The sequence below is a fragment of the Phalacrocorax aristotelis genome, chromosome 18 (assembly GCF_949628215.1).
Source record: "Phalacrocorax aristotelis chromosome 18, bGulAri2.1, whole genome shotgun sequence".
NCBI classification, from domain to species: domain Eukaryota; kingdom Metazoa; phylum Chordata; class Aves; order Suliformes; family Phalacrocoracidae; genus Phalacrocorax; species Phalacrocorax aristotelis.
In genome coordinates, this window is record NC_134293.1 from 1,338,711 (window position 1) to 1,365,789 (window position 27,079).

At 57.7% G+C, this 27,079-nt stretch overlaps 1 protein-coding gene and 1 long non-coding RNA gene across 5 annotated transcripts; both read right to left on the bottom strand.

Moving 5' to 3' along the window:
- Positions 1-1,703: 1,703 nt before the first annotated feature.
- FLOT2 (flotillin 2) lies at positions 1,704-26,944 on the bottom strand. Of its 4 annotated transcripts, XM_075113202.1 has the most exons (14): positions 26,783-26,944; positions 26,541-26,659; positions 25,878-26,001; positions 25,485-25,796; positions 14,079-14,160; positions 9,259-9,349; positions 4,742-4,865; positions 4,187-4,305; positions 3,637-3,750; positions 3,424-3,543; positions 2,776-2,990; positions 2,386-2,569; positions 2,072-2,221; positions 1,704-1,902 (listed from the first exon to the last, which is right to left on the bottom strand). In XM_075113202.1, the coding sequence occupies exons 1-14, from the start codon at positions 26,907-26,909 to the stop codon at positions 1,864-1,866; spliced, it is 1,920 nt and encodes a 639-aa protein (XP_074969303.1). In that variant the 5' UTR covers positions 26,910-26,944; the 3' UTR covers positions 1,704-1,863. The 4 variants fall into 4 exon arrangements, with proteins under 4 accessions (XP_074969303.1, XP_074969304.1, XP_074969300.1 ...); XM_075113203.1 differs by lacking the exons at positions 25,485-25,796; positions 25,878-26,001; positions 26,541-26,659; positions 26,783-26,944 and adding exons at positions 11,192-11,260; positions 23,437-23,575; XM_075113199.1 differs by lacking the exons at positions 25,485-25,796; positions 25,878-26,001; positions 26,541-26,659; positions 26,783-26,944 and adding an exon at positions 23,437-23,575.
- On the bottom strand, positions 19,783-22,766 carry LOC142066142 (uncharacterized). Its single transcript, XR_012663614.1, has 3 exons — positions 21,773-22,766; positions 20,219-20,327; positions 19,783-20,135 (listed from the first exon to the last, which is right to left on the bottom strand). It is a non-coding gene; the product is annotated as an uncharacterized LOC142066142 (long non-coding RNA).
- Positions 26,945-27,079: the final 135 nt, after the last annotated feature.

Consider the following 27,079-nt stretch of genomic DNA (forward strand, 5'->3'; position numbering starts at 1 on the left):
TGTGTGGGAGCAGGACAAGGCTTTACCCCTACCTCGGGCTGGCCAGGGGCTGCCCCGGGGATGGGGCGAGGACCCCACGGGGACACAGTGACCGCAGGGAGGCCATGAGCTCCCAGGGGCTTTGCAATAGCCAGGACCTCACTTCCACGCACCCCTTGTTCCCCCGTGGCAGCAGGAACACGCGAGGGCTCCAGGGCCAGCAGCCCCCAGCCAGCCCACGCCTCGGCCGGTGGAGCACCGGCTCCGGCACCGCCATGGGTGCCATGGCAGGGGAGACGGGCACGGGAGGCACAAGACGAGAGCCAAGGCAGGTGGTGACAAGGCTTTATTATCGCACAGCAGTGACGGTCGCAGGGACGCAGGCATGCACACGCACATGCAGATAGGGCGCCTCGCCCGGCACGCCCGCCGGCAAGCGCCAGATCGGTGCCGGCGGTCCCGCAGCACCAGCAAACGCCGGGGGCTGATAAGGCCGATCCTCCCCGCCGCCAGGGAGGGGGACAGGGTGCCGTGGGCCCCGCAGCACCCATGCACCCCACAGCAGGTCAGTCCTGGCAAAGGGACTGGCCAGTACCGGGGGTCCCTGCACCCACCCTGTGACAACAGAGGGGTGACACTGAGCTGTGGGCAAAGAAGCCAGTGGTGGGAGCCCCAGCACCCCACAGCAGCGCCAGGCTGACTTCACGGGTGGGTTTGGCTGCTACAGCCACACTGAGCACAGGCAACGAGACAGGCAGGGAAGGGGCACAGGCCAGCGCAGGGCCCTGGTGGCACCGTGGGGAGTATGGGACACAGACAGGGGACAACCTCGTTCACATCGTCACTCAGAGCAGCAAAGCCACTGGCCGTAAAAGGCAGGAACCAGAGGTGGGGGCTTCTGCACTGCCTGCGGGGCATCCCCCGACCAGCGTGGCTGCTTCTCAGAGCCCCGTGGCCACGGCACCAGTGGGGCTGGAGGAGCCTGTCCCCACAGCAGCACCCTGCCCGGTCCCCCATGTCCCTCTGGCCCATGGCTTCAGTAGTTGTCAGGGGCGAGATGTACCACAGCACTCGGGGACAGCAGCCTGGGGGGGTTTCACCTGCCTTGTGGAGGATGGGGGGACTTTGGCACGGCCCTATGTTTAGGTGTTCCTGGTGGGAGGACTTTGCCAAGCCTGGCTCAGAGCAGGGCTGAGCTGGGCTCCCCGCTGACCTCTCCCACCTCGGGATCGCAGAAGGAAGCTTCCCTGAGGGAAGGCGGCACGGGAGCAGGTGCCGGGGGCAGCACCCCGCTGCAGTGCCCGATTGCCACCCTCCCAGGGCTGTGACTGCCATCTCCGGGGAGCCCAGCCTGGGCAGGACTGCACTGCGGGGGCCCTGCGGGCCAGGCACTCAGATGGGGAAAGCCAGCCACAAAACCAGCGTGTGGGCAGAGGCAGGGGCTGGGGAGCGCCCAGGAGGGTCGCTGCAGGAGGGCAGGGAGCCCAGGGGAGGTGGGTCCTGGCTGTTCTCTTCCTACAGCTCCACGCTCTGCATCCCACCGAGCCTCTGCTCCGAGCTCTGGGCGGCCGCCTGAGGACAGAGAACAGCAAGGCACCAGGACTGCAACACCAGACAAGCTGCCAGTCGTAACTGGGGATCGCACCCAAACCCCGGGCCTGATACAATATACAGTCAGCTACAAAATAAATCCCCTCCCACCCTTTGTAATAAAAAAAAGCAGCTGATTGGACATGCATCTTTCTGGCCCTACAAAATAAGGCACCAGAGCTTAAAAATGAAACTCCGATTGTCTTTGATATAAAAGGAATTCCCACGTGTTGAAGGCAGTTGATGTCTGAGTGCATAACAGAGTGATCTTCACTAGCTTTGGGTTGGCCAGCCTCACGCCTGGGCCCCGGTGGCTTTCTGGATCAGGGGAATCTGTAGGAGGGGAAGAGAGAAGCTGTTAGGGCTGGAGGAGGGGGAGGCAGGGAGCTGCCTGCACTCTGTGGCTGGGGAAGGAGAGGTGCCCTACGAGTCTGAAAGTTTTCAGGCAAGTCCTCGTGCCCTAAGAGCCACAGGAACTCCCAGCTGCCGGTGCCCGGCTCACCTTTGTGAGATCCACGCCGGTGATGGCACGCACGGAGGCGGGGATCTCGGCCAGCAGACGGTTCACCTCGGACGTTGTGTTGCTGTTCTCTCCGCTGAGAATAACGATCTCGTCCACTTTGGAGAGGGGAGCAGCCACTTTGGCAGCGATCTGGGGAGTCAGGGAAGGAAGGCGGGATGAGCAGAGAGCCGAGTTGCTGCTCACCAGCTGCTGGTCACAGCTGTGGGGCCTCTCTGTGCCCCCAGGAGACCTGGCCTAGCCTGGGAACTGCCGATCACTCGTGCGGAGCAGGGGAAAAGCAGCTCCCTCCTCACCTCGGGCAGCGCATCCAGCACTAGAGCCAGCTGGGCAGCTTCTCCGTACTGTTGGAGTGCTTCAGCCTTCAGCTTCATCCTCTCAGCCTCCGCCATCCCGATGGCCTCAATCACAAAGGCCTCCGCTTCTCCGAGCTTGCGGATCTTTTCTGCCTCCGCCTGAGCAATGAGGACTTGCTTCACCCTGGAAAGGGAAACCCAGGGCTCCAGCAGCTCAGATCCCTGCAGCGTACCCAGCACTGCTTCCCTCCCTCCGTCAGCCACGTGCCAGCGCCACGGAGAGCCCACCTGCTGGGTCTCAGTGCAGCACCCTCCGCGCTTCACTCCCACCTCACCCCGACCCAGCGTGCAGCCGGGCTCCGGGCTGGACCCGGTCACGGGCTCACTCACTTCTCACCCTCGGCGATCTGCTGCATACGGTAGGCTTCAGCCTCGGCCGGCCGCTTCACGGTGGCTATCAGCTCCTTCTCCATGCGGATGATCTCTTTCTCTTCAACATCAATCTGCTTCTTGCGTTGCACCACCTCGATTTCAATTTCCTCCTGGCGGATCTTCTGCTGCTCCCGGGCGCTCTGGAGCTCATAGGCCAGCTGCGCCTCCGCGGTCTGCACGTGGGAGAGAGGAGAAGTGGGGTCTTGGCCATGATCTGTGCACAGACATAAGGACCCATGGCAGGCCCTGAAAACAGACGTAGCTCTTGCTCTGGACCAAACCTCCACCCAAAGGTGACGTTCCTCTCCTCAGAGCTGCGCTTGCTGTCCTTCCCTGTGTGCTCTTCCCACAGTACTTGAGCCGAGCCTCCTCTGGGTTCGGCTTAGATGACCCTCCCCATCCTTCCACCTCCTCCTAGTCCCACCTAACTGCTGCAAACAGGAGAGGAATCTGCTGCAAGGAGCTCACACTGTGACACAGAAACCTGGGTCCTCCACCTCCAGCCCTCCTAACGCATGCAGAAGGAGGAAGCTGGCAAGTCCCAGAGCTACCAGGACCATCACGAACCAGCCAGGGAGCGGTGGCGGGCTGTGGGATACCTCTCACCTTAATGTTGACCTCCTCATTGAAGGCAGCTTTCTGCAATTCAAAAGCCCGCCTGGAATCTGCTATTTTGGTGTCTGCCATGAACTTGACATCCAGCATTTCTTTCTTGCACTCTGCCTCCTGCAGAGAGGAAACAAGAAAGCAGAGCTCCAGGGTGAGCAGCTGGAGCAAAGCAAGCTGCTGTGGGGAAGGCCAGCACGTCTCCAGACTCACCCGAATGCCAGCATCTCGCTCAGCTTCTGCCACACCAATGTCTGCATCCCTTCGGACGGCCGCAGTCTGAGTCTTTCCCAGGGAGCTCAGGTAATCCACTTTATCGTAGACATCCTGGAGAGGGGAAGAGAAGTCACAACCACTTCAAACAAGCGACTCCATCTTGCTCCCTCCCTGTGGAAGCTCAGAGCAACCACGTTAGGCCAGGCTCAGAACGAGCCACGTCCGCCTGCTGCCAAACAGAAACAGGCGTGACAGGGAGAGGTGGGATCTCCCGACATCTTCCCTGCGACTCCCTGGAGGCTCGGTTATCAGTGAGCTCTTTCCACGAGCCGTGTTTACAGAGGCAGCCACCGGGTGCTCTTCACCCAGCTGCCTGGACACAGGACACGCTGCGGCGGCTGTCATGGAAACTCCTGGAGGGCTGGGACAGGCTGTCAGCCGGAGCCTTTCAGCCAGCTGCAGCAGAGCAGCCAGGGCCAGGCTCTGTCGTGCTGCCTCTACAGCACTGCCGGGTGCCCATAGCGCAGCGCCCTATGTCTGGGTGTACCTTGATGGTGAAGCTCAGGATCTCGATACCCATGCGACCCACGTCGGGAGCTGCCACCTCCCGCACCAGCTTGGCAAACTGGTCCCTGTCCTGGTAGATCTGCTCCACTGTCAGGGTACCTGCAGAGGGAAGGAAGGCGAGGCATTTTCTTTGGAACAGGTAACACACAGCGGTGCAGATCTAAGCTCAGCAACATCCTGGTTGCCCCTGTTCTCTTCAGGTCTGGGCACAAGGGTGTAATCCTCTGCCCAGGCCCCGCAGTGTGCACCAACACCTCAGTCTCACAAGCGCAACCACCACGCACACGTGCTACCTGTAAACCCAGGGGGACTCAAGCACCTCTTACTGCAGGCACTGAAAACTCAATTTATCACAACACCCAGCCCCACAGCAGGAGCTGCTGGAGGGCAGGAACAATCTGAGATGCCACCTCTGCAGTCAGCAGACAAAGCACCCGTTGTGGCTGCGGCGGCGGCAGCAACACTGCTGGGACCAGCCAGCAGAGAAAGGAGAAAGCTACTCAAGATGCCCTCAAAAGCGTGAGCCCCTCCGCACCTAGGATGGAGCGCAGATGCCCCTCCAGCGTCTGAAGGACCACGTTCTTCACATCCTGCACGTTCTTCCCCAAGAACTGCTCACAGGCCACAGCCAGGAGCTCCTTCTCGGTCATTATCTTCACCTAGAGACAGGGGACAAAACCAAAGGGACTGAAGGTGCCTGTCCAAAGAGGGACAAGCACCCAACAGCAGCAGCAGCAGCAGAAGCAGCAGTACCACCACCAGGCTGCCAGGCCCCCGTGCCACCGATGCTCCAAGGGACCATGCTGAGCTGTCACCACGCTCAGCCAAGGCCACCGGACCAGCCAGCGAGTCCCCGCTCGCCGCTGCCGGGGAGACCCCTGCCGCAGGCACGCACCTCTCCAAACCCCGACTGCGGCTCGGCGTGGAGAGGTGCTCCCTGCAGCCATCTATCCCACAGCAGCGCCCACGGGGTGACGTGGGGACAAAACCCAGCCCCACAGGTCCCACCTGATGAAACTCTACCAAAGAGCTCTGCACTACCAGCCCAGCCACTGCACCGACACCAGAGCGAGGAGGAGAGGGCTTTCTGTCACTACCCCGGCCAAAAGCCGTTTCGTTACCCCTCCTTTCCTCCTCCTCTACTAGAAATATTTTTTTCTGACACAGGAAAGGCAGAGAACAAAGAAGAGTCTGAAATGCCCAAGGAGCAGCTTGGGAACAGGGGCCCTATTCAGTGTTCCCTGCAAGGAGAGATGAGATGCGATGGCCGTACCACACTGGTTTGTCCTGCCCGTGGCTGGGAGCCCCCAGCCACCCCCTGCGGTGACCCCAGCGTGCTGCGGCCAGGACTTGCTCATCCTGCTCCCCAGGGCCAGTCCGGTAAGGATCCCCAGAGGGGGGACACAGCCGACCCAGCACCACTTCCACCACCCACAGTCAGAGCCAGACGTAAAAGAATACCCGGGTCCAGACAAGCCAGGGTCTTAAGATGGTCCTGCTGGTCACAGGGCTGCTTTTAAAAGCAAAGCTAGTTAAAAATCCCGCTGGGGTATGTTAGGCAGCGGAGATATGTGCTCACAGAGCTCTGTAGGATCCAGCCATGAGGAGCTACAGCCCACCAAGGCGACAGCTCCCGGTGGGCAGGTCCAGTCTGAGGGCTCAGGCGAAGCGCGGACACAGGGACACCTGTGTGTCCGGCAGCACCAGAGAAGGGAGCAGGGCCACACCAGCCGTGCAGCTCTGCTGGGACCTCTGGGTGCTGAGCCGGTCCCACAGCACCCTCTCATGGAGACGCCTGGGCTGGGCAGTGCCTCCTGTCCCGTGAGGTGCTGGTGGCACCCTGCGTCCTGCCCCATGGGCCCTGGTGGGACCCGCTGCTACCTGTGATGCCAGTGGTCCTGGCTCAGGGACCTCCAAGGCTTCAGGTGCAGCACAGGGGCCCTCCGAGGGTCCCAATGCACACTCTTGATGGGTTCACGATCTACAGACCTCATCCTGCTGCCTACAAGACCGCTTTTAGGGTGGAACTACCGGCAAAAGCAATGCAACTATTTATTGAGAAAGCCTGGTCTGATAGCCCACGACTCCGAAACGGTCCCACAGCCTGAGCTCCGGAGCCGAACAGCAGCACCCGGCCCCGGCACTGCCAGAGGGCAGGACAACCGGGACCGGCCACCACCTTCTAAGGGGACCACACGTGAACCGTGTTAGATGCGGCGAGCTGACCAAGACTCAGCTGCCACAACCCTACTCCTAGCAACATGAAGAAACACCAGCTGGGCTGAGCCTATCTCCTTTGCTTCTCAGACCGGATCTCCCGGTCAAAATACCAAACTGAATCTGGGGCGAGTGTGGCAATCCTCTCCTGCTTTCTCCCGAAGACCTCTGGGCTCCTTACGGGGCCAGGCCACAGCTGTTTCTTGTCCCTGCACCCCAGGCCAGCAGTGTGTGCTTTCTACACAAGGGGGAGTTGAGAGTGCTCTCGCAGCTGCACCGGGGAGCATGGGCCCTGCACAAGGCTCATCATGCAGCAAGCAGGCGGTTTTTGCAAATACCAAAACCAGTTAGATCCAGCAGCAACGTTTGTGGTGCGCGTCTGCCGGCAAATCCACCTCTCTGAACAATCCCCACCCGTCGGGAGCTACAGAGAGGACGGTCCACGGAGCGGGATGTTCGTTAAGAGAGTCCCTGCGGAACTTAACAGAGGCAAGGAGCGATTCAGCCTCTGTGAATTAAGCCAACAGCAGCCTGGCCACACCAGTAAACGCTGGGCAGCCCGGACGGGCCTGGCTGTCCGTTCAATACGGACGTCAACCTACAGAGCCAAGGTGGCACAAAACAAAACAGAGTTGAGCAATTAGCGCTCAGCTGGTTTCCAGTATTTCAGACAGGGCAGTGCGACACTTGGTGCTTCTTCAAATGTCGTTCGCATCAAAGAGGGAGTTTAGCTGGCAGGAAATCAGAGAGCCTCTATAAGACAATCCCATCTGGAGGATCGATACTGCCGCACCCAGCCCCAGCCAGCTGCACTCACAGCGAGGGGCGAGCAGAGACGATCCAATTAGCTTGAGACTCAGAAAAATGGTACGGAAGGACACGAAGCCCAGCACAGCCTAAGGCAGCAGCATCCCAGCACCCCCCGAGCACCCAGCCAACACAGGAGGGAGGCTACTGGTGAGTACTCATTACATCTCTCTCCAAAAAAAGAACGGCATCCCTATGCACATTAAGCGCTTCTATTATTACGGCGAAGCTTTAAAAGGTGTTTCTCTAGAAATAATCTGTTTGCTTTTTTTTCCTTTCTTGCACAAGCTCTTAAAAGAAAAATCTTTGCCTCAAAGGTACTTCTGCAAAATGAAGGTAGCCTCTTCCACGCACGTCCCCAGCCGCATCAGGCCTGCTTTCTGCACGGTAATTCCTTGCATCTCACAACCCTAAACCTTTAAAATTCATGGACGGTGAAAAAAAAATGAACAGTGAGAGGAGAGAATAACATGAATGAGGTGAACTGAGAGCTGCATTTTTAAGTCAAGGCACCTGGTGATCCAGCCTTCTGCTACCACGCACCACCCAGCCTAGACCATTTTGCAGGCAATGGGTGTCCCAAAACTAGGTCACAAAAAGGAAAGCTGGCTTCAGAGATGCCTTTTCCAAATACAGAAAGAAAAGCCTACAGATTTATGAAGCGTGTGTGAGGGGAGACGTGGGCGCATGCATTTTGCCAACCATGCAAAGTTGTGGTTATGTGTCATGTTAGCAGATAAACAGATATAAAGAACTGAAAAATTGAAAACAAGGGCGCTGGGTTGCAGCAGTTAGAGCCAGGATGAGCCCAGGGCTCCCATGCCGGTGCTCCTGCACGTAGCCACACTCCCCAGCGGCAGCGGGGCGATGGATTATCCGCTGCTGAGTCACGGTCGTGCCCAGCCCTTCTGCCACGTGCAACGCTCCAGAAACCGCTCCTCGCTGAATTCATATCCTCAGTTACACAGACACAGCACGCAGCTCCTCTGCAGCGTCACTTCAGAGCAAACCAATGAACCTAGGGAGGAATCCGCTGCTCTCGAAAGCACTGGGTGAAATTTGTCAAGCGCTTGGTCTTAAAAGGGCTGCAGCAGCCACGGAGCTCTTCCCTGGGGGGAGATTTTGGTCACATCACTGCGTCACTCAGCAGCTCCCCTCGGCTCCACTGCTCACCGCAGGGAACGTGGCAGTCACCTCTCCTGCAACGACAGACCTGGACGTGCCTTGGACACGCGGCGACCACAGCCTTGTGTGCACTCTGAGAGCCGCTACCTTGGTTCTATACACCCAGAAAGAGCTGTCAGGAGCAAATTTCAATCAAAGCATCCAGCTGCCTATTTGAGGAGACAAATTCAGTCGAAAGCTAACAACATTTTCTTCCCAGCATCCTCCCCAAGGCAGGACCTGGTCACAAGGACAGACTCCGTATCAGGGCAGCGGGCCCGGGAGTCTGTGTGCTATCACAAGCAGCAAGAGCTGGTTTTCACGTATGAAGAAGGCACAAGAGAATTAAAATTCAGTTCAAGCCAGAAATTTTATACACAAATTTTAGTGCCTGGAGGGACCAAGTTCGTTCTTTAAGCTTTAACTCACTGTAAATAATTACAAGGTCCGCAACCACGTGCTAATAATAATAATCCAAAGCAACATAACGCTCAACACCATCTCAGGAGGAATGGCTCAGTCCTGCAGGGTCACGCACAGCTCCCAGGGCACCGTGGTACGTCAGCGTTTCACAAGCAGATCAAGTCACCCACGCACACCTCATTTGCCACACGGACGAATGAGACACCAGAAAAAAACCAGCACGGAATGATTTTGGCAAGAGGAGGAGAGGTCACAACCCCCTTCGCAACACGGGACATACTGCAGCATGTCTGAACCACCGAGGACAGTGTGGGTTTTGTAGGAGAATTTGTTTCAGAGCAGTTGGCTTCTGTTCCTGCACAACAGTAACCTCTTAAGGGGGAAAACCAGACGGAAGTTAGAGACATGCATTCCTGAAATGATGTTTTGGAGTTACTGTACCTGTGCCACACCTGTGACAGTTAAAGCTACCCCCTCCGCCGTCTCTACGTCCTCACACCTGGGCTGTAACGTCATTATCTCTAGGGAAATCCTGCCAAAAAACGTAAAATATTTGCACGTTTCCAGGTAACACACACTCAGCTCTTCCCCTTGCATCTCCTGCCCTGGGCTACCCGCCGCACTCATCACAGGTAATGTAAGACAGGCGCTGTATGCAGCCAAGGGACCGCATCTGCGACCGGAGACAGACAAGTCACTTTAGCCAAGAAATAGATTTTCCGATAACACTTAAAGGCAATTTATGAGCAGAGAAAGGCCGGGAGCCAGACTGGAAACGATGCTGTGACCCTTTCCCTTCTGCGGGGCTAGCGAGGTGGCCCGAAGCGAGCAGCTTTGGGACCCCAAAGGGCCCTCCGTCAGAGCCTCGCTGCGCCACGCTGCCCAACGCTGGGGCAGCACGTGCTCCCGCTGGCTGCTGTCACCGGTTTAAAAGCACAGCATGGACCCGGGATGCTCCCGCCCGATCCCGGGTGCTTGGCAAAACCTGGTGCTGATGCTGCAAGAAGCAGCCCTACCTTTGCCCTCGGTGCGTTAGCATTAACACAGACATACCCCTTGACCTGGTTCACCTCTCCCTCTCTTTTTCCTGTGTCCTGTGACCCAAAGGCAGATAGGAGTGTCCAGCTCTTTAGGGCCACGCCTGTATAGTATCAGGCACCCAGGAACAGATCCTGCGGCTCCAGAGCTTTCTCAGTCACTGAAGGTGGGCTCAAGGTACCCTGGCCAGACCCATCAGTCTCGGTAAAACAAGAGACATGCTTGGCCGTGGCAGTTTCTGCTTCAGGAAGCAAAGCCTGGCCCTCGTGTAAGCCATAACGAGCCGGGAAGGCGCTGGGAGTCAGGACAGGGAGCCACAGGGCAGAGAGCTCGTGTCAGCGAACGTTAGGTCAAACATCTGAACCATGAAGGGGCTGCGCTGGGCTGCTGCGTGCGTGCCGAGTCGCCCCAGGATTGGCTATAGGTGCCGAAACGTATCTCTGCAAGTTCATGCCTGCCTTGGCCACTGTCCTAATTAAACTGGCACGCAAGCTGGGAGCTGATAAAACAGATCACACTGCCCACGACAGGCACAGGCACTTTTGCCATATGTGTTCACTTCGCTTTAATCAGCGAGTGCAGGATTTTAGCCTTCCGAAGACCTAATCTATACTTTGAATTTAATTTCAAAACCATGCTGCTTCTTAGCTGGCAAGTCACGGGGATGTTTGGTAATTACTGTTACACTGGTTCATAAGCGCTCACCGTGCAAACACTAGTCCTGTGTGTTGAAATGCATCAAGGTCTCTGTGCTGTACTTTCAAACGTGACAACATCCAAAACGGGCACTGTCTCCATGCGGAGGAAGAAGGGCCGAGTGGAAACCCATAACGAAAACTGCAGAGCCAGGTACAGGTGCAATTTCTCCACACGTGTACAAGGTTTCCTTTTGAAACGGCACAAAACCTGCCTTCCCGCCTGCCCCAAATCCCGTACAGGACCCAGTCTGGCCTGCCTGTGGCTCCACACAAAAGCAGATGCCCTTCTGCTCTCCACCAAGCGCACGATGGAAACAGTGCTGTCAAGGAAAGGGTTACAGCTGGAGCAAATGTCTGCAGCCTTATCAGAAGGAGCCAGTACAGCGATGCTGAATTTGGAATTTGCCAAGAATGCATCTGTCTGCATTACCTATAAACTGTGGAGTGCGCCCCAGGGCGAGTGCCGGGGAAGGGGAAGGAGAGGAGGGTATTGAGATTTCAACTATCCCATTAGAAACCCATTAGTTTTTGTTATCCTGCTGCTGCTGCTGCTGTTGCTGCTGCTCAAAACAGAAGAATAAACAGACACGATGTTAGGAAGCTGGTGGATTATTACCTGTGCAACCCCCGTTACGTACAGTGGGACCCCCTCCGACGTCTCAATATTCTCACAGCGACAGAGGATGGTCATAACCTCCAAAGACAGTCTGAGCAGCGAGGAATAAGGGTAGGACAGCAAATATACAAAGCAGTTATCAGAGAGTAAGACACTCATTGCAAAGGACAGACGAGACTTTCAGGTTCCAGCTTTTCCCTGTTCAGAGTTTGCCTTTCTCCCGCTGCCCGCTCCCAGGGGTCCGCAACGCTGGGCCAGAGCAGCATCCCTCGGCACGGCAGGGAGCTTGCAGCACCCAGCTGCTCCTCGCAATGAGGCTGGACAGGCTGGGGGGGGCTCGTCTCCACCCTGCATCCCCGTAAGGCACCGCAGATGAAACGGAACCGCGTATCCCACCTGGACTGCCACCCTGGAGTCAGCCGGCATTCTCTGTTGGAGTAATCTTCACACACAGAACATTCCTTTTTGTAATACTTTAAATGCTTCTATGCCAACACTTAAGAGGGGCCAGAAAAATGGAAATGCCAGGGACTTGGCTACCCACCCCTGGCTAAGGCACTGAGCAGAGAAGGTGCTTCCAAGTGCTGTCCTGAGAAGCTGAATAACACCATTTGGTTCCCCCAGAGGCATGTAAGACCGAGCTGCCTCTCTCACTGCTTTTATTTCTGACCCTTAAACAGGGACAGGAATTTTTTTCCCTTCCCCCCCTCCCCAGTCCTCAAGGTTGCAGCAGGATAAGAGCCCAGCACCCTGCCAGCTCTAACTGTTCCTTTTGTTCCCAGGTTAGTGCTACCTGGCGGGATGCCGCTGACAGCAACACAATCGCTGCTGTCTCTCTTGCTTTCAGCACTGGCAGTTCCAGAAAAGATGGCCTAATTTCAGAGGAGGAAATCTGCCTCTCTCTTCACGTTAATGCAGCAGGCTCCATCTGCGGCACAGCTTATGGTATTTGGGAAAGGGCCCGTTTTCAAAAGGAGAATTAAGCCCCATATCCCATGGCATGAAGCCGGGGGTATAGACTTTAAAGTAAAAGATTTGTACGGGTGCTGGCATTCCTGTCAAGAGCCCCGTCTGCTAAATAACGCGCAGACCTCTATCATATGACAGCTCATTCCCGGCAAGCAGTTCTTGGCCCTGGACTCTGCCTTTGCTTAACTTAATAAGTCAGCCTCCCGAGTACATCTGTTATCTCCTGTACACAGCAGGTCAGGGTCCTGCGCTGTTCTCTGGGCTTCTCACACCAAAGGAGGAGCAGAAACCTTTCGTTCAAATCAACGGTTCTCCCAACAAGATGCCTCACAAAAATTTGGGAATGAAGCTTGTTTGGATCAAACGCAGTTCTTAAGCACTGAGCCCACAAACCGGGCCTTTCCTTCGCCTCCCACCTCGTACGAGCATCGCTGGAGAGCCCGGGCTAAAGCAGCAGAGGTTAGCTGAGACCTCTTCATGCAGCCGGAGCGCTAGGGTAGGCTCTCGTAGCAATCCTGAGTACCAGCCACCTGGGAGAGGACCTGAGAGCTGTCGTGAGTCAGTTGGCAGCAGCAGCCGGGACCCCTTCGAACAAGGCAAGCTGCCTGAGCCCCAGGTGAACAGCAGCTACGGCAGCGTATCGTCTGCAGAGCGAGGGCAGCAACATGCTCGCTTTGTCTGCTGGTGGCAACACGTGAACAGGGGAAAGAGGTGGCAAGATCAGGCAGTGAGGGTTAACTACAACCTCTGGCCGCCACTCAGTGCAAAAACCCAAAAGTCACGTCTTTTCCCTATTATTTTCAACACAGATGGAGGGAACCTGCATTGGCGAGCATGAGGGAGGTGTTAGGAGAGAGTAACATTCCCACAGATCCTAAAGACGAAGAGCTACGTTAGCAGGACAGCAGCACTACCACAGCATGTTAGTTCAGAGACCAGCGTGGTAAGAAGCAGCAAGCAAAATCCACGACCGAGGAAAGGGAGAGAAAGGAAATCCCGTGGTTTTACACAGGCACACAGTTTGCTCCCGAGGTGACAGCAGTCAGCATATCTTTAGAGAACAGAGACTCGAGGAGCAGGAGGGGGCACTGGCCCACTGCATGCCACAAACTTGTCTTACTGGGCGAGAGTTTAGGCCACACTGGGCAGAACTCAACTCCTCTTGTAAACTCATGGATGAGCCAGCCTGGCGGCCCCGCTGCCCAGCACCTCTGCGAGAGCCTCGTAGCTGCGGAGCGCTGCAGAGGCAGCGGAGGAGAGCAGGGCTCTCGCCTTCCCCAGCACAGGGAGAAACATACTGACCAGCCAGGCTACAGCTCTTGAAGCTTGGTGGGTTTTAGGTAAGCCAAAAACAACCAAAAAGGAAAAAAAAACCAAACAATCTGAATGCCTGGGGTTTGAGGAGAGGTGTGCTCAGAGAGGCCATTTGAAATGTACTTCAGCTGAAAGCATGGGATTTCTTTTCTTCTCTGTCTTTTGCACTGTAATACCCAGCTGTCCCCACAAAATCAGTCAGCACAGAACTCCCCCACCCTGTGATTTTAGTTTGCACATCATCGATCATCGTTACCATCAGGTAAGCCTGAAACACCAGGATTATCTCCTGCAGGGTCCTGGACAACCTCAGCCCCATCACTCAAGGCAGAGGACGGCCAGAAGCTGTGTGGTTGTGAGTGACCCCACATTCCCCGTGCTTCAAGGCAGGCCACAGGGCACGCGTTGCTCCTTCCCGCTACTCGCAGCGCCGCCCGCGAGGCAGCCTTCCTTCGAAGGACCAGGAGCTGCTCACAGCCAAAGGCAGCGGGCTGGACTGATGCTCATCCATGATTTCCTCTGCAGCGCCCAGTCCCGTGTTCCTAAAGATACTGCTGACAGCCCCACTGGGATGGCTTTGCCTAACTCACACCCCACAAAAACACAAATAATGGGGGTCTCCTTACCTTTGGGTGTCAGTAATGCACCACCAAGCCCAGGCCCAGCCTCCGTATACATACTGCTTTACATCGGAGCCACAACAGCCACCTGCAGCACAGCAGAAAGCACAGAGGTGTACGGATTACACACACGCGCGTTGCTCTCGGCCAGGGAAAAGCCTGCACCCAGACGGAGTCACGAGCAGAAGAGCTTCACAACAAGCCTGCCCAGCCCCGGGGTGCTGAGGAAAGGGCATCCCAGGGGGGGCGATTGGTTCCCCCAGCCCCTCAGAGCAGGGGAAGCACTTTGGCTTGGCCACGTTACAGCGGTGGGTGCTACCAAGCTGAGCTCTGCAACACGACCCAGAGGAATCCAAGCACGCTTGCAGTGCCTGATAAATAATGAACACAGAAAACTCTTTCCAAGATCCACAGCAGCGCTGGAACACCTTCACAGGGTGGCCATAACACAGCCGGCCACCGGGGAAACCAGTGCTCTCCTCACCTCCACGGCCTTCACACAGCAATTTTCCAAAGGCAACTTTTTTTTCTGGAATTGTCTTATAAAATTGGAAAACAGTATTTGTAATAATTCAGTGTGACAAACAACAACACACAGAAAGCGAATGTATTTCAAGCCAGGGTTTTATTTTAGTTTCGTTAAGCAGTTTATGCATTTTTAGCAAACAGAATCGCCGTAAGCGCATGCTTCAGTATCTTTAACTGTGATGCATTAGCTCCATCGTGGAAAGCCACCTAAGAAATCCACCTCCTTTCCCCCACCCACACTGCAAACCACCCTTCAACCCAGCAAAAAGCTAGCAGGTCAGTGTTGGAGGAGGAGAAAACCCTTGAGCTCCCCAAAACCAACTCTCAGTTCTGGCTCACACAAGTACCGCAGGTCCTGGGGCTTTCACGGTCCATCTCAGAGCTGGCTGCGCCCAGACCTCAGGGCAGCCTCTAGAACTCCTCTGACACATTTATGATTTGACCCCAGTGAAGTCAGGAGACGCTGCCTGGATTTCCACACCTTTGACACAAGGAATAAGATGTCTGCTACCTTCCAAGAGAGCACCCTGCCAGCGACCAGCCCTAGGTTTCGCGCCTGGTAAGGGAGGAGCTCTGCAGCTCCCTGACTCGGACCAGGGCCGTGAGCTGCCGCCGCTCCGGCAGGTCAAGCCAGCAGTCCCTCCCGTGTCTGTCATCCATAATCACACTTACTACAGCAGCGCCTGAGGGCCTCAGCAAGGCACGGGCTGTACTGACAGAGCAAGAGACAGTTTCAGCCCTGCGGGATGTATCTACGCAGGCAAGACAGAGCCAGCGCAGAGGAAGAGCGGGCGTGCAGGGAAAACAGCTCCCACAGGGCTGCAGCCAGGCTTCGCGCTGCGGGAGGGGAACGGGGGGACTACGAAGCCAGCAGACGGCAGCCACGGACCACAGCCCTTTCAGGAGGGACGACGATTAATAAGTTTGCTGCAATAGGTCAAAACAAAGGAGCAAAGGTGGCACGCTGGCCTGGATGTGGGCTGGCAGGGCCCTTTGGACCGCAGGAGGGGACTCTGTCCTCCCCACCCTCAAGTGTTTGACCATCTTCCACTGTCAGCTAAAGATACCACCTGCTTCCCTGGCTTCCATGCAGATAAACCAGCAGGTCGGCCCCATCTACAATTCTTCACCCTCCGATTTCAGCAGGAAGTAAAACACAAATGGAAGATGGATTTACACACTTTTTCAGGTCTCCTGTGCTCCCATCACCGAGACGCCCTCTGGATAGTGTCTTCCTGTAGCTGGAACGCTATTTCAGCCAGGCACGGCGTTGCAGAAGCTGATGATACAATATCCTGCAGGATATTAACTGCAAGGCCTTTTAACATTTCTTGGAGGACGTCAGCCCTGTTAGCTCAGCCTTTTAGCCAGGCCCTTGTTTTCCAAGAACAGGAAGGGAGGTGTTCCTGGCAGTCAGGAAAAGCAGTTCTATACGGAAAGGGATTTGGTTTCACAGGGTCTATGTGGTCTTTACCGAGCCCCCGGTAATCGTTTTGTAATAACGTCTTGAGGAAACTCTGCACCCTAAACCCACCGTTGTTACGAGAACGTGCCTCTCCACACAGATGGGTCTTTTCTTCTGCAGGCAATGCAAGGAAATACCTTATTTAGTATCACACCCAAAGCGAGCCCCATGCTTGCTTCCCAGCGCTACGTAACACTGCTGCGCTGCAGTTTGCTAAGACAGATTATATGCCAAAAAATGTTCAAAGCATAAGAAAAAAACAGGGAAAATTAACACATTAAACAGGAGGGGGATGTCTGCTGGTTGCTTTCATGCAGGCCGGATGTCTGAGTGCAGCAGAGCTCTGTCCTGGTAACCCAAGTCAGATGAGCTCAGCGCTCATTTTCCATTGCAGCCCTGCAGCCTCTTTCCCAAGTCTCAGAGAGCAAGTGAAAAAGGAACCAACAAAGAGAAATCTTTGCAAGGCTAAAGAATAAACGCTCTTGCACAATGAGATTTGGCAGAGAAATTGCCTTTCCCAGCTATAATACGCCCACTGTTCTAGCAGCCCGGGTCTCAGAGCCGCTTGGCCACGGCTTCCACAAACATCCACCGTGCCTCTTCCGGGGCAGTGCACGGCGGCCAGGCGCGCGACAAACGGAGGATTCATAGCCGGGAAGCTGCCATCCAGCTTGGCCTCTTCCCAGACAAAGGGGTCCCATGTTCGGGCAAGAATTCCCAGAGCCAGGAGGAAGCACATCGTCTGTTTGTTGTTTTGTTTTGTGTTTTTTTTTTTTTTTTTAATATATGAAATGAGATTAATCGCCTGGGAGTTTGTAGATAAATGGAGCTCTCAGCAGATGCAGGAAGCTGCTGCCCTGAGGGACAGCATGCGAGGAAGAACAGGAGCCCCAACACATATGGGGACACAGGGCTTAAAACATCCAAGCCGGGACAATTTGAGGTTGTGAACGAGCTCTGCGTTTGCCCTCCCAAGGTGACCTGCGGCAACGAGCTCGTATTTTGGCAGGAAGCGGTGAGCGTTCAGAAATCAGGTTGCGGCAAACAGGCTGCTAAAACAACTCGGTCACTCCATGCCTTCCCGCAGCCTGCTGAACACAAGAACGGAGCAGATGCCGCTGCCTTCACGTGCACGGAAAGAGCTGCCACCTTCACGCCTCGGCTCAGGGCGACCTAGTGCCGGAGTCTCCTCCTCAGGGAGACCCAGTGCCCAAGCTGGGGATAAACAGCTCGGTCCAGTCAGACAGAAGCTGGGTGTGTTAGAAAAACAGCCCGGTGCTGGGAAATGTCACGGGGTGCTAGCAAGCGAGTGCAGAAAGACAAGGAAAAAAGTGATAATTGAAAGCAGTTACTGACAAAAGACATAACGGAGAGGAGAGAAAAAGGCAAAGGCATACAGAAGGAAACTCACGTAATAAAGCAGGGTCTAGGCTAAAGTCAGTGTCTGGATTCTTAAGCCTACTGTGCATATAAATGAGGCTTCGCCCACATGCAGAAAAGGCACAAGGTTAACAAAAATTAATTTTAAAAGATGCGGGGCTCTGAGCTGAATCCATAAAATCCTCTGATGGTCACTACAGCGGATGAAAGCAGATCCTGCTGGCTAGCTTGTTTTGGATGTAATCCATATCAGAATGACTCATTTTAAGCTATGAGTATCAATGCCACAGAGCGAGTTTAACACACACGTTTAGTTTAACTTATCTTGTAAACAGAACCCCAGGAAGACAAGCCACAATGAAGCTACACAACAAAACCACAGAGATGCTATCCCAGAATTCCTCTTGGAAAGCAAAGGGAAAGCCCCCAGGCTGTTCTGTCCACCTCCTTCTCCTGCTAAGCTTTCTGAAGAGTAGTTTGCAAGTCCTGGAGATTTAAGGAGCAGCTGACAAGGGAAACCTTGAGCCCCACCACCTGCAAAAAGCTGAAGAACCACCTCCCGAGAAGGAAACGCCACAGAGGAGCTGCACCAGTTGCCTTTTGTGCAAGCGGTGAAGAGCTGTACCGGGCACTGGCAATCTCATGCTGCAGACTTGAGACAAGCAGCGATGTCGCACTCCGGACCGCAACCCCCGAGCATCACACGCAGCGCGGAACTGACCGCCGGGGAAGGCTTTTGGCTAGCCAAAAAAGAGCCTAGCTTTGCAGGAGCACTCTGTTAAACCTGGCAGATGACAATCAGTGCTACTACACGTTTTCTGCACAGCTTGCCTGGTGCGAGAGGCGAAATACCTTGATCTCAGCCCTGGGGAACAGTTTTGAACTCCGGCTCCAAAGGCACTTACATGGTTTTAGCTGGGATAGACTTCATTTTCTTCCCTGTAGCTGGTACAGGGCTGCATTTTCGACTTAGTATGAGAACAATGTTGATAACACACCGATGTTTTAGTTGTTGCTAAGCAGTGCTTACACTAGTCAAGGACTTCTCCAGCTTCCCATGCTCTGCTGGGTGCACAAGAAGCTGGGAGGGGAGGGGGCACAGCTAAGAGAGCTGATCCAAGCTGGCCACAGGGATATTCCATACCGTATGACACCATGACCAGTACATTAACTGGGGGAAGTTGGCCGGGGGAAGCAGCGATTGCAGCTTGGGGACTGGCGGCGTAGGTCAGCAGGTAGTGAGCAGTTGCATCGCTTGTGGTTTTCTTTTCCTTCAGGTTTCACTTCTCTCTCTTGTTATTTTCCTTTTCCTTATATTTTTATTGTTATTATTATAATAATTACTATTATTACTATTCCTACTTTATTTTAATTATTAAACTGTTCTTATCTCAACCCACGAGTTTTCTTGCCTTTGCCCTTCCGATTCTCTCCCCCAGCCCACCGGGGTGGGGACAGTGAGCGAGCGGCTGCGTGCGGCTCAGTCGCTGGCTGGGGCTGAACCACAACAGGCACGAACGCAAAGGGCAAGACATCACGTGGAACCCAGCCAAAGCTGCCTCTACTCCTTCTGCAAACTCATATTGCTTTTGAGGTTGAAGAGCTGGAACCGCAGCCCGCCAGTGTCACGTAGGCCTGCAGGTGGAAGCGGAGGGACGAGCCCGACGCCACCAGCCCCACCGCGAGGTTTAGGTCCCGGGCGGCTCTTGCTGCTCACCACGTCTTTCTGCAGGATGCGCCTGGACTGTCGCCACCCGCTCCATTTTCATGCAATCGACTGTTCTCACCTAAGGGTAGTTCTCTGCATTTCTCCGTATCGAACTGCATCGTATTTCTTTCAGACCATTTGGTCAATCTGTTGAGTTCATTCTGATTCTAATCCAGCTCTTCAAAGCTCTCGAATCCACTCCCAGCTCAGTACCATCTGCAAATTCAATAAGCACGTTCTCGATTCCATTATGCAAGCCAAAACAAGGAACTGATAAAACCTTTCAGCTGAACAGTGAGCCACTGTCAGGCTCCCTGGCAATGGTCTTCCAGGCAGCTTCATGTTAGTTTTATAAGTATCTGAGAAACCAGTTCCTCCTTGCGCTGCAGACTGCAGGCCTCTTGTAGGAAGGGCTTGCAGAGCCTCACGAAGACTTTATTTCAGGCTTTCAAAACTTAGAGAAGTACCCTAAAACCAGCACAGTCACATCGGCTCAAAACCATGACCAGTTCCTCTTGCAGGAGTAAGAAGGACACAGTAATGGGATGCGAGAGCTTGGGGCAGCTCTGGAAGGGTTAACTACCCCTGACTGCTGGGGTGAGGCAGGAAATGTTTACACAAAACTGGAATTAACTGCTAGGTCTTCTTTTATTTTGAAAGAGATTAAGGAGCCCTGAAGGGTGCTGCACTAACGTTTGAGAAACCGAGCTGGACGGTATTTCTCAAGCAGATCTCTGAGGAATCGTGAGAGTATAACAAGCCTTGGCAAAGGCAAGGCGTACAACCTCTGCTGCTTCCCCTCGCCCCTCGAGCGCTAACCCAGGTCAGGTTGGCTGGGCACGGCTCCTGCTCAGCAAATACACGTCGGTTGTCTTCTTCTGGGTGTTTGAGCAATGTATTTGTTTCCGTATTCTCCCAGGAAATAAAGCCAGGTTGACTAGGCTGCGACTCCCTGGGCTTTTTTTCCCCCCTCCTTTCACTTCTGTGGAAAGAGCAGTTTGTTCTGACCCAGACACACGGTGGGCTGTGCCAACCTCCCCCTGCCACGTGTCTCCAGGTGCTCACCTTGAAGCTGCTGGACCGTTGCTGTGTGGTGCCACCCTGCAGCCCTCGTCAGCCTGGAGGAAAACGCCCCAAATGCAGAGATTCGGGCAGCACCATGTACTTACAGGAACTGCAGGATAAGGAGATGTAATTTATAACATCCCTGCTCATTACGAGACTGTGCAGAAATATTACAGTGTTGTATTTCAAAGTGAGCAGATCGATCCTTAGCCGTGAAAGCTGCATTCACCCAGGCTGTAACCCAAACCCAGCATTACACATCTGAGACAACCCATTTATCTGGCGGGAACATTTGGGTATCGGGGTGAACAGGTACTTTGTGCATCTCCCTGAAAACTCAGCCGGCTCCAGCTGTGCTTGGAGAGGACTCAGCGATGGGCCAGGCGCCTGCCAAAGCCTCCTCAGAGCTTGCATCAAGCCTCACCGGGAGGCTTCCAGCACCGCTACCCTCCAGCAAAGTTGGACCCACGCTCCAGAGAGACCACCACCGCCTCCGCAGGGCTTTGTGGAGCATTCCTACAAAGCCTGGGCTCTGTATTTCATGGCCAGACTGCCTAACCAAGTGCAGCTTCTTAGAAGGACATTGGTGTTGCTCAACAGGGGAAGGATGCAAGTGCCAGCGGAGTGCTGACCCACGCCCGGGAAGCAGCTTCCCAAATAAGACTGCAAAGCTCCTGCGCACACAGACGGTCCCGAGGCACAGCTGGCTGCTCCTTGAGCACTGGAGGAACTCGAGCGTCTCATAAGAAAGTGAAAAGAAAGAACAGCACTTCTCAGAACAAGCCCACGTGCCAGGGGAGGCATGTGACCAAACTTCCTTCGAGAGGCACAGGCTAAATTTACAATAAAGAAAACTTTCTGATCAGCTCCATGATTTGGAGGTCCCTTCCCACAAAGCGAAGGTTTTCAGATAACAACCGTATGATGATTCAAGACTGCAAGTCAAAAGCCTACTTTTAATACCATTTGCTGTGGGTTTATTCCTCCTTTCCCCCTCACTCCCCAAATCCAACCTAATATCATGCAAATAAATGCTGGTCCCCAAGGTCCTCTCTGCTTTTCCCTGGAGAGAAACAGCTCAAGTTCCTGGAACTACAACTGCTTGTAGTTACACGCCTCCCACTAATGCCCTGGCATTCGCCCTGTGCGTAAGCACGGAGGAGCTGCAGGGCTCTGCAGAGCTCCCGCAACCTCTCAGGCTGCCCCTGAAGCTCAGAGACCACGCTCGCCGGGGACAGCAAGCGTTTGCAGACCACGCTGAGCAGTGACAGAGGACAGCCACGTCTGCTGCCAGCGGCAAACCCGACCCCGACTCGTGGAGCCCGGTGTGATTCGCGCTCCCTGGTGTGATTCACGCTCCCTTCCCAGAACATGGCTGTGCATCGAGGAGCATCCTCGGCTCGCTGCTCCCGGCTGCAGGAAAGCCTAACGCTTGGAACTGCAAGCAGATGCCATGAATTCCTGCTGGCTCATCCTGCAAGCCATGCTTTGTAAACCTCGGAGCTGAGCAGAAGCGAAACCAAGCTTTTAAGGCTGGAGGGCATCCTGGCACACCTGGAGCACAGCTTCCTGATTCCTCCTGCCAGATGCGGCATTTCACCAAGCGGCGCCGATTTTGACGGGGGTCTCTTTGGAGGGAAGCGCAGCATCAGCTCTAGATCCCAGCTGGGAACTGCAGAAGCATGCGGAAGACCAGGAAAACTGCAAGAAAAACTGCTGCTCCAGGCAGCTGGTGGGCGCGGTTTGTAACTCCTTAGAAGCAGCCGTTAGAGCGGGCATGTTTGTTTCCAGAACCACAGCTTGCTTCCGGCATCTCCTCGGTAATTCCCGTAACAGGTCTGTTATTCAGAGATGAACCGATAACAGACCAGCCAGAAGCAAGCGCCACAGCTCACCAGAGGCTTTGGCTCCAAAACAGACATAACAGCATAGTTTCACATGCACAGCAGAGCTGTGATTGTAGAACACCTTTGACATTCACGCGTTTTTTTTTTCCTCCCAGGTGAGTTTTAGGTCTGAGCATCACAGTGCCCGCCACGAAACTAGTCCAGCATTGACAGAAAGGATGTAGCGGGGTCGGGGGCTCACCAAGTGACAAACAGCTGTATCGAACCTGGGTATTACCTGGCACGCGGCCCCAGCCTGTCACACAGATTCCAACCCTTACAGCAAGCCGTCACATCACCTAATGGTAATCAAGCCCTGCCTGCATGCAGCCGGGCCTATGCCAAACTGCGCTCCGGAGCGCTGGCACAGTAGAGAAGCAGCTACAGGTTGAATCAGACACAGGGGATTTCAGTGCTGGTTTATTTAAGCCTAACCAAAGCAACCAGCTCACTCGGTGCTAACGTTACACGTATCTGCCGGGCATCGGCCGCGCCCGGTGGCAGCACCATGCAGAGGCCAGGTGACGATGCAGCAGCAGGATAGGATGGATGAGGAAGGCACCCAGAGACAGGCCGTGGTGCCCTCTCGGCCCCCCGGGGATGGTCATAGCCGGCTCCCCCTCCCCGGCAAAGCCAACCCGCGCCCAGGGACAGGACGGCTTCTGGCAACCCAAGGCAAAGGCTGTGGTGGCAGCCCGGAGCCTGGCAGCCCCGGTGCCGGACATCACCCCAGAGCAGCAGGAGCAGCACCGGGGTGTGCCCACGGCTCTGGGCACCCACCCGGGGTCCCTGGGCCTGCGTGGCGGGGGGCTGCTCACCACCCCAGGGTCCCCTCTTGGCAGGGACAGCCCCCGGCACCCACCCACAGGACATCCCCCTGAACCGTGCTGCAAGGTCCCCTCATGACAGGGACCCCCCCAGTGCCCCCTCAAGGAAGGGCCCCCTCCCCATTACAGCCCCCTCCAAAACATCCCCAAATGGCAAGGCACCCTGCAGCAGACGCCCCCCCCCACAGCCCCCCCCAGGCAGGGTCTCCCACTCCCCAGCACTTCCCAGGGTCCCCCCAAGGCAGGGACCCTTCCCAGCGCCCAAGAATCCCTCCCTGGCAGGGACACCCCCAGGACCCCCATCATAGGGCCCCCCTCTAAGGACAGGGACACTCCCCCGCCCCAGGACCCCCATGACAGGCACCCCTCCAGCCCCTAAGGGTCCCCTCACAGCCAGGACCCCCCGATTCCCACCGGGGTCCCCCTCAGCAGATCCCATTACAGACACCCCCCCCATGACAGGGCTCCCTCAACGCCCCCCCCCCCCGCGATGCTCCGGCCGTACCTGACACCACCAGCGCCTCGTTGGGCCCCACCGTGTGGCAGTTGCCCATGGTGCCCACGCCGCCGCCCGCCCCACGCCCTCCGCCTCCTGCCTCCCTCCTCCTCCTCCTCCTCGTCGCCGCCCGCTCCCACAACCCCCCGCGCCGCCCCGCCCCCGCCGCCTCTCGTCACAGGCGCGACCCGCGGGCGCCGCCATCTTGGGAAGGTCAGCGCGGCGCCGCGCCACAACCCGGGGGCGGGGCCAAGGCTCCCCGCGCCGCCGCCATGTTGGGTGCCGCGTGTCGCGGGGGGGGGGGGGGGGGGGCCGAGGGGCGCGCGCGCCTGCGCACTGCAGCGCGTGCACGGGCGTGCAAGGCGAGGCGGGTGTGCAAGGACGGGCACGTGCCCTGCAGCGCGGTGTGCGTGTGCAAGGCGGGGCGGGTGTGCCCTGCGGCGCGAGGGGGGGGCGTGCAAGGCGGAGAGTGTGCGTGCCGCAGCATGTGCGTACACGTGCAAGGCAAGGCGTGCAAGGTGTGTGCATGTACGTGTGAGGCAGAGGGTGTGCAAGCTGCAGCAGGTGCATGCACGTGCAAGGAGGAGTGTGCGTACTGCAGTATGACATGCACATGCGAGGCAGGGTGTGCTGCACTGCAGTGCGTGCAAGGCAGAGGGTGTGCATGCTGCAGTCTGCGTGCACATGTGAGGCAGGGCGTGTGAGGCAGGGCGTGTGAGGCGGAGTGTACGCAAGCTGCAGCATGTGTGTGCACATGCAAGGCAATGCGTGCAAGGCAGGGAGTGCGTGCTGCAGTGTGTACACACACATGCAAAGCAGGGCGAGCTGTGCTGCAGCGCATGCTTGTCTTTGCAAGGCAGGCCAGCAGCTTTGCTGCAAGCGTAAGGCAGGCCGCGCCGCATTGCTTGCGCATGCATTGGTGCAGGGCACAGCACCGTACACCACGCACGCACGCCCATTGCACGGGGGACGCCGCCCGGCGCTGCAAAACCAAGCGTGGCCCACAAACACGGCCGCTGCCTCCCACCCCTCGGGCTGCCGGGGCCGCGCGATCCCCCCGCGGGACACCTCCGTCCTGCCCCAACCCGGCGCAGGAGCCGACGTGCTGCACCCTCCCTTTCACCACCGTCACTTTTATTGCCCGGGATCGGTGGGGGCTGGCGAGGGGCTCCCCCCGGCCGCCCCCAGCCCCACCAGCCGCTCGCTGGCCTCCCAGAGCGCCCGGGCCAGCCGGTCGTCGCGACCCGGCGGCCACGGCTCCTGCAAGTGACAGTCAGCAAAGTAGCGGCCGCTGAAGCGCTCGAGGCCCTGCTGCGTGGCGCAGTGCAGGGAGGTCTGGGCGCCCTCGGCGGCGTCGCGGAAGAAGAGCCAGACCAGCGGGAGGAAGAGAGGCTTCAACCACAGCGGCGCGTGGCGGAAGAGCTCCGTGTTGACGAACCCTGGGGCAAGGCGAAGCGGCCGAGTCGCACCCCGGCCCCCCGCGGGAGCTGGGTGCTCTGCTGCAAGAAATGGAAGTGGCCGCGCCAAGGCGGCCTTTGCTGCACCCTGGCCCGGTGGGGAAATGTTGCACTGGGCAAAGGGATGCTTCGTGCAAAGGGATGCACCAAGAACAGGGATGCTGTGCAAGGGGATGCTTCGTGCAAAGGGACACTGTGCAAAGGGACACACCAAGCGCAGGGACACCAAGCACAGGGACACTGTGCAAAGGGACGCACCGAGTACAGGGACGCTGTGAAAAGTGATGCTTTGTGCAAAGGGACACACCATGCAAAGGGACACACTGTGCCAAGGGAAGTTTCGTGCAAAGGGTGCCCTGTGCATCGTGCAAAGGGGCGCTGTGCAAAGGTTGCACCATGCAAACAGATGCTCCACGTGAAGGAATTCCCTGTGCAAAGGCTGCAGCGTGCAAAAAGCGCACCACGCCAAGGCAGCCCTGCGCAAAGCACACCCCGTGCAGATGACGCCCCGCACAAAGGCGCAAAGAACACCCCACCCCACGCGAATGCTGACAGTGAGCCCCCTTCCCCGTCCCGCCGCCCGCAGGGCCGGGTCCCTACCTGGGTGCACAGCGTAGCACGTCACCTGGGTGCCCTGCAGGCGCGTGGCCAGCTCGCGGGCGTGCAGCACGTTGGCCAACTTGCTGTCGCAGTAGTCCTGGAAGGTCGACAGCGGCCCGGGGGGCGGGCGGCCCAGGGTGTCGGGGTGCAGGCGGCCGGCGCAGTGGGCGCGGGAGGCGACGATGACCACGCGGCTGGGCGCGCAGCTCTGCAGCCGCTCCAGCAGCAGCTGCGTGAGCAGGAAATGGCCCAGGTGGTTCACCTGGAAGGAGAGGCTGAAACCGTCCTCCGTGGTGCCCCCGGCGCTCACCCCTGCAAAGGAGACGCCGCAGGGCACGGTGGGTGCTCTGGGGGGGGGTTGCGGGGAGCGGGGGTGGCGGTCCCGGGGCTCACCCGCGTTGTTGATGAGGAGGTGCAGGTGGGGTTCCTGGCGCAGGAAGGTGCTGGCGAAGGCTCGCACCGAGCGCAGGCTGGCCAGGTCCAGCTGCATGAACCGCACCTCGGCGTTCCCCGTCTCCTGCGGGGCGCAGCGCGGGCTTGGGTGGGGGCACCCCGCCCCGGGGTGGGGGCACCCTGACCTGGCTTGAGGCTGGGTCCGGCCCGGGGCCGGGGGGGGGCGCTGCGCGGTGCCTGGGGGCTGCACTCTCCTGGGGGGGGGGGTCGTCGCGGGGTGCGCATGGCCGGAGGTGCTCTGGGGTGTCCTGGGTAGGGGGGTGTCTTCTGAGGGGCCCCTGGGGTGCCTGGGGGTGCGCCGGGGTAGTTTCCCAGAGATGCTTGTGGGGGTGTCCTGGGGGTGCCCGTGTGATGTCCATGGGTGTCCCCTGGGGGCGGTGGCTCAGGGGAGCCCCCAGGGTGCGGGAAGGGGGGGCACGTGTGCCATGGGGAGGGTCCTGGGGGTGCCCATGCAATGTCCAAGGGTGTCCTGGGGGGGGGGCGTCCCGGGTAGTGGTCCTGAGGGGGGGCTGTCCCGGAGGGGGGGTGGTCCCGCGGGGGGGGGGGGGGGGCGGGCTGGTCCCGGGGGGGTGTCCCGGGGGGTGCCGGTGCCGCGGCTCTCACCGTGCGGATGCGGCGGGCGGCGGCCTCCCCCCGCAGAGCGTTGCGGGACGCCAGGACGACGCGGGCCCCGCAGCGGGCCAGCTCCAGCGCCGTGGCCGCCCCGATGCCGCCGCTCCCCCCTGCGGAGCGGAGCGGGGCCGGGCCGCGGTGAGCGGGGGGGCCGGGCCCCACCGGACCCCTCCCAGAGCCGCCCCCCCGAGCCCCCCCGAGCCCTCCGGGGCCGCACCGGGCCCGGCGCTCACCCGTGACGATGGCGGTGCGGCCGCGGAGCGCGGGGCGGGCGGGGGGCGGCGGGGGGCGGCGCAGCCCGTAGCGGAGCAGCGTGTAGAGGGCCAGCAGCACCCCGAGCCCCAGCAGCGCCCACCCCATGCCGACCCCCGGCGGCGGCGGCGCCCGGCCCGGCCCGGCGCGTCCCGCCCCGCCCCCATCCCCCCCCCCCCCCCCCCCCGCGGCCGCTCCTTCCGCCACCGGAGCGGCTTCGTGCGGCGCCGGGGACAGGGCGAGGGGCGCACGGTGCCACCCCCAGCCCCCCCGCGGGG